The sequence below is a fragment of the Xylocopa sonorina genome, chromosome 7 (genome assembly GCF_050948175.1).
Source record: "Xylocopa sonorina isolate GNS202 chromosome 7, iyXylSono1_principal, whole genome shotgun sequence".
Lineage (NCBI taxonomy): Eukaryota > Metazoa > Arthropoda > Insecta > Hymenoptera > Apidae > Xylocopa > Xylocopa sonorina.
The window spans coordinates 10,106,931-10,118,975 of NC_135199.1; the positions used below are offsets into that span (position 1 = coordinate 10,106,931).

The window sequence follows — 12,045 nt, forward strand, 5'->3', positions numbered from 1 at the left end:
TACCGCGAAAAGGTCAGACTTAATACTTGGAGGGAATCGCGTGTTCGAGACACACGAGTCTCTCTATCGAACGATAACGATACTATCGCTTGCATTGCGTAAGGCTAACTTTCATCGGGATTCGACGATAAAGTATCGCGGAAGAAATTCAATTCTTATCAACAACCAAGTTCTATAAACCAGTCGATTAGTAAACTTCAATCTAAAAAGCTGCATGCAAGTGTATCGAGTCGTCTGGACGTAATCAATACAATAGATCTGCGGAGAGCACAAGAATATTTGCGATCAATTGCGAGTGGTAGCGGTGCATTGCGCATTGGTAAATCGTTTAAAGGAGCGACAGATGAATGCGTAGCGTGTCGTCGAAAGAAACGCTTATCTTAATTTCACGATTTATTCGTGGTTAACAGAATTTTTATTCAGCGCCGCTAGTAAATAGTTCTTATTCTGGATTAATGTCGTAGTTGTTACGCTCGCAACGCGTATAATTTTATGCGCTGGAGCTACTGCTGGCTCTGCCATATTACGGTAACACGTGATACCTCTGAATACGTAACTGAGCTTATTACTTCAGCGGTATAGCGTTTCAATACCAAAACCATGTCTAAAATTCTGATATACGAGGAAATTCGTGTACTCCTCACTCCTCGGAACAATTACTAACGCGCGTGTGTACTTAACTATAACAATCGCGTATCTGAATACTCCATTCTCTTTCGAAGGTTGCTCAGAATTCTCAATTCTAACTCTCGTCGAGACGTCGATTATCAGATCGTTGACGTTTTCTTCTTTTCTGGACCTCCTACGCGATTACGCTTTAAAAGGAGACGCGAAACGATCGTAGGCCTAGGATCGACGATGAACGATCCTAAATATGACCGATGACGGCTCGAAAAGCCAGTTTAATATAGGATAGCTGTCGAGAAGTGAGGCGAAATTCGTGAATTCGCGGTTCATGCGTGACTCACCATGTCTAAGTTGAACAAGCTCGAGACCTTCTTCAGGAACCCGTCCTGTGACTTCTTCTTTCTCCTGGTGGTCATCCTCCTAGCGTCCAATCGATCGTCGCTCGATGTAAATTAATCCAATTTAATCCGGACGCCTCAGACTGCTCCTCGCCACATAATTTTCTGACGGAACTCGCGATACCGCACTTGACGAAAACAGGAAGCAGAGATGGGTACTCGCGTTATGATCGATTCCCGTGTTTACGTACGTGCGAATGGAATCGTGGCAACGAAATTTACGCTCGATTGCCTTAATTACACGAGATCGACGGTACGCGTGTAGCGTAAACTGAAATGACGGCATATCGAGAAAAAAAAGAAAAATAAACAGTTTCATCTCGTTCCCTTTCATACGGTTTTCCAGGCGTTCGCGCCGCTGTTGATTGTGAAACGATACGATAAATTACGTTCGCAACGGTCGCGAATATAAAACAAAGCAATTAGAAACGATTAGGTGCTGATAATATCGCGCGTCCTTTCCCTTGCAATGGGTTCTGCACGAGAGTTTAACGTTCTGCTGCAACGTGAAAGTGGCCCGACCGCTTGAAAACTCAATCTAACGGGGAAACACGAGACTCGTTGCATAGGTCGGTAATCTTATATGCGTCAAATACATCATAGATTCAGAGTCGCGATTACGGTGACACGGAGTCGTATTATAACTCCCCCGGCGGCCTATTTCCTGCGGGGCCCGTGCCGCATTTATATCTCACGCAAGTGTGCAGCCTAATTGATAAAAGCCAGGGACGACGGTCCGCCCTACTTTGCCCGGTTAACCCGAATCGCTTGGCAAATAACGCGGGAAATTATTCCTCTTCGATCGCCGTCACGTGCTGTTGCCGAGTATTATGCAATACGTAATCACTGCGGCGTCGATAAATCGTCGTCGCGTACGTACAAACATACGAGGCGTGTAAACGTACGGAACCTTTTATGCGAACGGATCGAAACGACCAACCGCGGTGACGTAACGGCGTGTCGCGCGTATTTGTTTCGGGGCAAATGTTTCAAGAGACGTAAAACGTTTGAACGTTTGTCAAGCGTACATAATTAATCACGTTCCGTTTCAGAGGACTGTTAGGAGAGCTGTGGATTTCAATAGAGACAAGGTAGTCCCGAGCGAAGTGGATCATTTGAATCGCGCGCCACCTACTACTTCGCACTCGATGGAGATCGATTTCCGATATCCGGCAAGAGGAACGACGAAGAGGAAGAGAATAAACGTCGCGATCTCGCTCGAATCGTTCCTTACGAAGCTACGGGAGCAGTCACGCTATCCTGTACACCAAAAAGCGAAGTACGAGCAAAGGTTAGTAGATGCTCCGTAAAGAGAATGCGCTCTCCGGTTCGATCGGTGAACTGCGCGCCATGGGCGATCGATCAGTGAAAGTACGGTGCACAAAGTGGCACACAAGCTCCGTTCGACTTGTCTGTCCGTCGGTATGGATACGCGAACGTATATTTTTTCGAGCAACACCAAGGAAAAATCGATGCTATACTCCCACGAAAAACCGTACAATATTAAGCTTCCCTCCGTACGCAAGTCTCGCTCGGACTACGCGTTTCTACGTGTGCGTACACACGAGCACGCTTATATCGTAAACAGGTTGTCCGTCCGTCTCACTCTAGTGCGCGCGAAGCGTACTCCTGTGCAGCGTACCGCGACGAATGACGACGCGGATAAGGAAACTCACAATTGCGAGCCTTCCTTCGATTTGCACGTGGACATACGCTTCGCGCACACACTATCGCGTCTAACCCGTTCATCTCTAGACCGAGGGAAAATCATTGAGTTCTATACTCCGTGTAAACGATCCGTTTGTGAAAGCAAAACAAACGGTAAACCGTGACGTAGATTCCAAGAAAACGAAATTGGTCTTGTACTATTGTATCCGGCGTCCTTCGAACGTATCGCCTGTTCGCCACGTAATCACAACAAACGTAGCGGACTATCGCCTATGCGATTCTCGTTTTCGAGAATAATCTAGTTACGTTTGCATATATCATCATTACCTGCTGTACAACGCCCGAACCGATTAAATTTCCCGATTGCCACGTGTTCCCTTCGCACCGTCCGGCAACGGATAAGGACAGAAAATTCACCGTTCAGGCGGGCAAACGTCACTTTACCTCTCCAAGGGATGATCACTGTTTCACAGGGTGCACGGCCAGGTGATAACGAGGAGACGCGTTTCCCTACACCAACAACACTGCATTCTTATCCGGCGTTAGTTGAAAATCACCGTGTACCAGGACGCCCCCCTGCACGCACGATTCTCGCATTCCACGAGAAACACGGACGCACTCACACAGCCATGAAACAGGTTGCTCCTCGGCCGTCCTTCCGTCTCACACCAGAACGAATTTCTACCGCGAATCGGGCCACGATATTTTCTCCGGCCAGCACGCGAACCACGAAAAGGAACAAAGGATGCCTCCAAACACGAATGTCAATATCTACGCGACGATCTCTCTCGGTCACACGAACGCGTTCGCAGTCCGCCTCCTCTCTTTATTTACCTGTACCATCGACTCCGCTCCGTTTTAGCTACGTTCGAGAGTGTATCCAAGAGGAGCACCGGTGCCGCGACAGAGGTTAGAAACTCCGCTACTCGCGTTAAGTCCGCCGGCTAGTGTCGCGGGACGCGCACAACAGATGCCACGGTGTTTCTCGCGGTGGCCAATTTCCGGCGCAGTTCGTACAGCTCGCGTGACACGGTTACACGGCTCTGCTGTAACGACGATTAAAATCACCGACGCACCGGTTGGGAGGTTAGGTCGTCACGGACGCCTCCTCCTCCGCCGCTTTCTCTCTCTCTCTCTCTCACTCCTCGGTCACGATTGCACTCACAGAAGGAACGCGCGGCGTCGAACCAGCGAGCAACACTTTTCCCGCCACGTGATAGACGATTCGATACGCCGCGACGGAGATCGTACACGGCCAGCGGGTACGGGAATCGAACGTGCGACCGAAAATAATACACGACCGTCTACGCGAAGAGGTGAAACGTCAAGAGCCCTCGTACGCTTTACTGTGAGCTGGCTGTGGACGGGCCTCTTTGCCTGCTGACGTCACCGCTCGGCCGCCGGCATGAACTTCGCTGCACGCACGGAGAGTGCCGAACCGAGCCGCGCCGGATCTGCACGAACCTGCACGATCGTCCTCGCGAGAAATGTTCTGGGCGTTATCCAAATAAACTTTTATTCCCGATTATTGTTCAACCTGTCTGAACCAGATGTTTTTCTCGCCTCCTCTTTCTGTTCGACGTATCACCGCGCGTATATTCCGAGTGAAACGGTACAGTTTCAACAGCCATCGCGAGCGGAAAGTCGAAAATTTAATTATCGAATTCCACCATTCCTCGTTTCCAATTGGCTTGGACCGGAATTCGTTTTAAATGGACACTCGTCGTTTTAAAAAAGTCACCTTCGCGTATCGTTTAAGTGTTAATAATTCGATTCGATTAACTTTTTAAACGATAACCTATGTATTTTTTAAGTAATGTACCTGTCGAGAACAATAGCTCGAGTTCAGATCGACTTTTTATTTTAGTGGCACCGTTTCAGATTAATGTTCCCGTACGAATTCGTGGCACGGTGATGTTTTTTTATTCGCTACACGGTACTAAAAATGGTCAACTCTACACGAAAGTACTCGCGTTCTCTCTACCGCGTGCCTCTCTTTCTTCCTCTCGTTCCCTCTTACGACTCGCTTCCTCTTGCATGGGACGTACTAACCGTGCAGAAGACGTTCGTTCCTTCGACGATGCCGTTTCGTGCCAGGCCGATCGCGCGAGGTCGCGCCGCGGCTCTTTCGTGGTTGGGGGAAGAAGCTAAGGTAGATAGAGGAAGATACCGCTGCGGGCACATTCGTAATGATAGACAGTTTACACGAATTTCGAGAGCTACCTGTACATTACAATGTTTGGATACGCCTTACCATATCGCGATAAAAACGAGCCACAGTCGGCACTTAATTTACACGTTCCATTATTTATAGATCGGCTTTTTTACCGCATGAATAATTCATTCGGCTCGCGCGATATTATTCGCATGCGTGGTAAAGTGGTTAAAATTAAAATTGAAAACCGACCGCTTTTCAAGCGATTCCGAAAACTCCGAGTGACCGAGATGCAGAGGAACGACAGAGAGACCGCATTCTCGTTTCGGAGGTAAGAACGCAATTACGTTTGTGTTCGTGGAAACGCTCCTTTCTCGTCGCAACGAATTCCATAATTGGAAAAAAAATTTTATTATCGCCGTTGCGTTACATCTGACGAGATTCGAGCACAACTTCTCGACGCTGAGTACCCTCGAGTTCGTGATCGTTTTCGAGAGACACGTAACACTGGCTGCGAATCGGGAAACTCGTTTCAATCTAATCTCTCGAAGAAAGACGCGTTTCTTATTTCAGCTTGTGCACGCGTTCGGAGTTAAAGGAATTCCTTGTCTATTTGTGTAGGATGAAATCCTCTTCGCGTCTCCTAACACCTTTTCACGAATGTTGCACAAAAACAGACCGAACACACCCAGCCGATTCGAACACGTTCCATTGACCGCGTTCGAGCTGCAGAGTGAACAGGTCTTTTTATGAATCAGGTGCATCTCAATTTCGTTTCACTTCGCCCCCGTTTTTTATTCATTCACGCGTCTGAATGATCGCGAAAAAAATGGGCGGCAACGCTCTCTGTCCTTCTCCTTTGTGCCGCTTGAACGCTTTCTGATTACTTTCGAAAAATAAATAAGCTTAGACGCCCAAAGCGGTCAACGCATTCATGGCCGGCTGTCCTTTTCCTTCGAGCGCTTCGAGCTACCACGACCTGGAAACTTTAACGAAACCTTTAGAATTTCCGAGGAGGCAATTTTACCAGTGGTATATCTTGCGTGATGTCGTATGCAACCGTGCTTCGTCGACACACGGAGTACGCTGCGGAACAATGGCAGCGCTTAAATGCCATCCGACTGGCTGCAATTTCTATTTCTCTAACGGGCTTCTCTATGCCACGACAAAAGAACGCTACCAAAATCGTGCAGACGCATCGAAGTCTGTTTAACGACCCCGTAGTGGTCCTTACGTGCTTCCTTTAAACCGATTTCCGTTTGAATATCTCTATGTTTCAACCGGAAGCTGCGTGAAAGTAAGTAGACTTTGCGTCGAAAGGATCAGCCAGCCGAAAATTGATCGACTAACCCTGCAGGGTTGCACAAGCTGATGTATACAATTAGAGTAAATCGTATCTTCGTGTTTCCTTCTCGAACGATCGATTTTCTCCTGACTTTCAGTTCAACGAATTTGTCAGATAAAAATTTAATCTGGCTAATCGTGTAAAGGGGTCAACGAGTCATCGAACGATCTACTTGCTGGCGACTCGAAAGGTATTGGACGCGCGTGTGTATCTGAAGCTCGTCTGTGCGGAATCGTTTAATTTTAAACGAACAGATTTATAGCTTAAAGCTCTTGTAATCGTATTAAATTGTACTGGGCGTTAATATCTAGGTGCGCGTATAGATCGCAGAATAATTAATTCATTCGGATTAAGACAGGAATCGGAACCATAAGCGACACCTATGTACGGTAGCAGCTGCACGGTAAACTCTGTCGATAAACCACTTGACGTTCACAATCTCGGTGTAACAGTACTTGTTACGGAAAGGGAAACTTAAACTAACTTCATGAATAAAATCGTAAACTTACGCCAGACGTTTCCTAGTACCAGCGTTTTGCAGGATGCGCTTATAAAAATACAATTCAACTTTTTTATTCGCGAGTACAGACAACTTTTGCTCGACGCAGGCGTTACAGTTTACAAGTTGCTTCTCGAAGCTTCGCTCTAGAAAACTCGTTTATTGTCAGCAACAGAGAAGGTGTAGGGATGTGTGAGAAGAATGAAAAAAAAAAAAAACAATACTAACGGAGAACAATTGGTTTCGTGGTTTATTGCGTCGAACAGCACGGGATCCGACGTGAATGCCGAAGAGGATGCTGGAGCTTAATTAGTGCGTGTCGGGGACCGAACGTCGCGAGTTGTTCCGTTTCTCTCTCGCATTTTTCAGAATTTGTTTGTCCGCGGTTGAATCTCAGCAGCCTCCGGGTTCCATGCGACCCTAGTAATGAGAGAGAAAAAAAAAAAAAGAAAAACACACAGAGAGACGAGGACAGGAAGTTAGCTGCCGAACACCCTAGGCTAATCTCTCATAACTGGAGTGGCTCATTTGCGGCCAGAGTCGCGAATGCTCATCGAGGGATAGAAAAAAAGAGACCAAAGAAAAAAAAGGGATAAATGGAGAGAGTAATGCGTGTACGGGAAGAGGATAGCCGGAGAATAAGGGAGAAAGAAAGCGGGGATAAAGCTGGGAAAATGGGGTGGTTAAGATAATTGGCACCAAGCCCTGTTTCCCGTGTTAGTCGCCGCGATACGCTACGCTCAAAGAGGATTTTGAAGTCATTTAATACCCCGAAAAACACCTCTGCTGTAATAATAAATGCATCGTGTATTTACATATGAAGCCGCCGTTGTAGGAACGGATATGGCGAAGCCCGATTCCACCAGATTGCCTTGTTTAATATTTATAATGCTTTTGGGCATTTAACTGAGAAAAAGTTATTCGATGGTTAATATTAAATACGCTGAAATGTTGTCTATACGCGTGAGTAAAGCGAGGAGTACCCTGGAAAAGTGAGTTATATCGACGCCTGACAAACCCCAAATAACCTGCACCGATGCGCGAACATGTCTCGGTGACCATTGGACAAACTTCGATAGTTATTAGAATGAAAACTTCCAACAATGCGGTTATATATTGGGATTTATCCATGGCGGATCGTATGTATCTTCCTAAAAGCGGTTTTGTCGGGATTCGACAAAGCTACACGTGGCGATGCATTCTGTTCGCGTACCCGAGCATTCCCGCGGGAGCTCACAGAAGCGAATCGCGGCGAGATCTCGTTTGCCGTATTTTACCAGGGAACCGTCTGACCGTGTTTTAAGGGAATTGCCACAGAGATTCGCGTAGCAAGATTGTTTAATTCGTAAAAATATCTGGGCGATATAAAAGAGCGGGGGAACGGAGAATTTGACGGAGGCAGAGTCGATGGAACTAAATTTTGCCCCGAAAGAAAACGATGAAAGAAAGGCTTGTCTGAAGGATTTGGCTTAAGAGAGTTTTCACGAGGCGAGGAAGAATCTCGACACAAAATTGTCTGTCGCGAACAAAGGGACAGGAAGGAGCGATCTGCTTTGTATCGTTACAAAGAGAATAAAGCGGGCTGGAGGATGACGCGGTGGATGATGTATTGTGGATATTCGAAACAAGAAGATGGAAGATGAAGCAGATCCTCTCCAGGGAGGACACTATGGAGGAACCGTATAGTTCGTTGGAGTGCCTATGGCAAGAACCATCGACCGGAACTCGATTCCTCGAGATGTTCCTCTACGATAAGAAGATGTCAAATATTGGAATATGAAGAAGGAGGGTGTCATTGTTCCAAATACAAATCTTTGTCGAGACTTTTGAACCTTCCTATCCGTACAAAAAGAAGAACGCTAAGAACGCTAAGAACGATAACAGCAATAACTATGTTATCAAATTAATTTCTACGTACAATTAATTGTCGTGCCGTGAAGTGTGGTAAAACTAATCGAATAACAAAATCCATTAGTCACTTGGTTCCACGGATGTTCCAACCCGATTAGGGAATCTCCTTACCTAGATAAATCTCGGATGAGCGTTACGGAAATGTACGAGTAGTCGAACTCCTTAACGGAGAGATCCTCGACGGAGTACAGACTCTATATAGATATCAGGGTTTAACGAATCTTTTTAAATTCACGGCGTACGTCCCTTAACCACTTGCCCTCGCAGTTTTCTCCAGTTTCCTTCCTCTTATTCTTTACCCATACCCCAACCACCCCCCAAAGACCATCCACTCCCGCAGTCTGAACTTGTACCGACGTATCAACGTGGGGCATAGCCCTAAGGCGAGAGCAAACCCGATTAGACGGCACACTAAATCTTATTCAACCAGCCCTCATTGTTAAGTGCTTCTACCACCGGTCCGTTCCTCGTAGAAAGTATTCTCCGGCCAGGGTAAATTGCCATGCGCCGCTTCGTCTCGCGGAAACGTTCTTGTAATCTCGACTCCGACCGAGGAACTTTTATGGTCTTCGTTTACTTCGTTCCGAGGCAGTCGATGCTGACGAATAACGTCTCCGATGTTTCATTCGATTGCCCTTAATTTAACGGGCCCCACGACAAACTGCTATGCATTTTAGCAGCTCTGCTTCCACGCGATATAATTGATGGTATTAAAATTTCTGCTGGCCAAGAAAAGTGGAATAGAATAGTGGACGAGGAATTTAATTTCAAGGCTTTTTATATAAAAGCTGGCTTCTCTCGAGTATCTCGTAAATGTTAGTGAACTTGACAATGAACACGTAAGCGCGAGAGGAGGAACGGCGGATGGCAAATATGCAGTGCGAATTCCAGCAGCGGGGGAGTACATCGATTATTGCCCGAGAGGCATTACTCGAGAGATTCCGCGAACTGGTAAATATTTTCACAGGCGCGAACTGCAGCGCCGACTAATCGCTAGTACTTAACGAGGAACGTTGCACATCCCCGATGCACCGGTCGTTCTAACCATCGCGTCATTAAACCGCAGCGCCCTTAATAACGACGAGATACACTGCAGGTAGCAACCACGTAACCAGATGGTAAGAACTCGAATCGTATGCATCAATGTCACGCAAATTGCTCTCGTTTCCCTTCCGCATATTCTCTTTCACCATTACCGCGTTCCTATCGTTTGATCGTTTCTGTCTTACGCTCGTCAATAGCACCGGGTACACCTGATACGCGGCGGAAGTACGATTCCCATCGTAGCGAATGCATTTTCTATGCTTTCAACTGTTTAACCACCATTCGAACACACAGTCAAGGGTGAGCAATCGTGGAGCACGTTATTCGTTGCTAAACGCTCGAACGTATTAGTTTTCTGTTGCTTTTTGTTAAGACATGCACATGACACTAGGCGAATATAATGTACAAACCCAAGCAGTTTAGACTTCTGAATTAGTATGGAATTCGAACCGATAAGAAGAATTAAAGAGACTTAGTGGTTGATCGAAATTTTCATACATCGAACTTCTAATTCGTCCTGAATAATTTTGTTAAGTACGAAATACATTTTAATTGGATAAAAAAGTTAAATGAGAGTCTTGTAGATTACTTGTAGAGTTCGTGATATACGAATATACTCTCAACCACTGTACGGTAATATGAAGAAGTGAAATTGACCAGATGTAATAGCGTAGTCAAAGAGCATCGAATCAGAAAAGAGGAAAGCAAAAAGCGACATGCTTAGAGCAATAGCAAAGCGACGTTGGTAGCCATAAAGTATGAATGCTCACCTGGTCCCCGTCGTGTCCCTGCCAGCTGTCGTGACTCTGCAACAAAAAGAATAACATCAGCACGATTCGCAAACGCACCTTATCAGAGAAAATATGAACAAAAAAAAGGCACAGTGAGAGAGTCCATTCGAGTAATTGTTTCCGACTCTTTTCCATTGCGCACGAAGTGGAGGGAAGGACCGACTGTTTTCTGTGAATATCGAGGGCGTGCTCGTGCCAAATGTCCTGAAACGTATTTTATTTGCGGTAGGGCAAAGAGCTGGCGCGGAATCCACCTGTGAACCGACCACATCGTCATCCAATTTTCCACTCTACTATCCCGTCCCGACAACGTCCAGATTTATACCCCAAAATTTGGTCTATGATCATTCGCGTGATTGCGTCTGGGAAAAAAAATTTCAATGAAAAATCCACTCTCCACCCTCTCTGTTGTCCCGTAAAAATAAATTGACATTCGAAGAACCGGCAACGACGCAGTAAATTCGTGCGAACGTGTCACGATGGTTAATCCGGTTTTTTTTTGTCAAACGTGCGATTTCACCCAGATGCTCGTAACTCCGTTACAGTTCATTAAATCGGTGTAAATAATATCGGAAGCTGTATAGACAGCTATTTTATCGGACACGGAGGTCGACCAATGTCGGAAGTATAGGCGATGGTGGCTGGGTTAATGTTCAACCGCCTTGTTAGATTTATGATGGCAATATAGGCGTCACGAGGCACGTTGAACGTTACCCCCGTGCACCGCAAACTGATCCGACGCAGCATTTGTTATGACACATATTCGATGTGTGTTGGGAATGTTCAGAGGTTGCACTGAGTTACTGCATTCAACATTCCTCTTTAAAGCGATGCCCGTGTAACCACGACATTAAAATAACAATTTACCATATCAGATGTAAAAGTGCAATAGTGTGCTAATAAGATACAAAACTATGTACTAATAGACTGCATAAAACGAGCGCTTACCCTAAGGGGTTGTTAAAGCGTCTCACATCTGTTATACACACAGTGTGCATATAATGTGGCATGCACGTATATCTTAGACTGTTACTTAGACCTCTATGTTTAACATCGTCTACATCGAATTGTCTCGAGTCGAAGTCAGTAGTATTAACTCTCACAAGTCCGACTGTATCGTCTCCTCCGACAGCATTGTCGTTTACGCCGAGTTCTACGGATACGAGGCAGTTTGTATCGACTCCCACGAGTACAAATTATCCCTATCACGTCTGTGGTTGTTACGCGTCGCGAATGTTACAATTGCTTCCTGCCAATTCGAGGAGTCGGTATCATATTTGATTGTTTCAAGCTGTACACACGAAATATCGTGTAAACCTATCCACTAATATATATAAAGTATAACTTATCGTAGCTATTTATTATTTCATATTTTAGGAAGTAAAATACGACGGTTTTAACGTTACCGTGTCAAAACCCGCGAAAATCTTCTTCCCCTATAACATCAATTCACGTTAAGGTTGAAGAGGGGAGAGGGTTGGTAAAGCTTGTAAGCTGATGATAACGTACAGCCGCCTAACGTGTAGGGTGTAGCGAACGCGATACAGATACGACGGGGAAATTATTCCCATGATGAGGGGCGATACCTCTCGACCAGTTAGTATCAA

The 12,045-nt window shown here is 45.9% G+C and overlaps 1 protein-coding gene across 20 annotated transcripts in view; it reads right to left on the reverse strand.

Moving 5' to 3' along the window:
• Dlg1 (MAGUK family member discs large 1) overlaps nt 1–12,045 on the reverse strand; it is a 430,262-nt gene that overhangs the window by 107,382 nt on the left and 310,835 nt on the right. For all 20 annotated transcript variants that reach the window (XM_076898648.1, XM_076898641.1, XM_076898639.1 and 17 more), the window contains one exon: nt 10,418–10,453. In XM_076898648.1, coding sequence (XP_076754763.1) covers nt 10,418–10,453 — 36 coding nt within the window. The remainder of the gene's footprint in view (nt 1–10,417; nt 10,454–12,045) is intronic.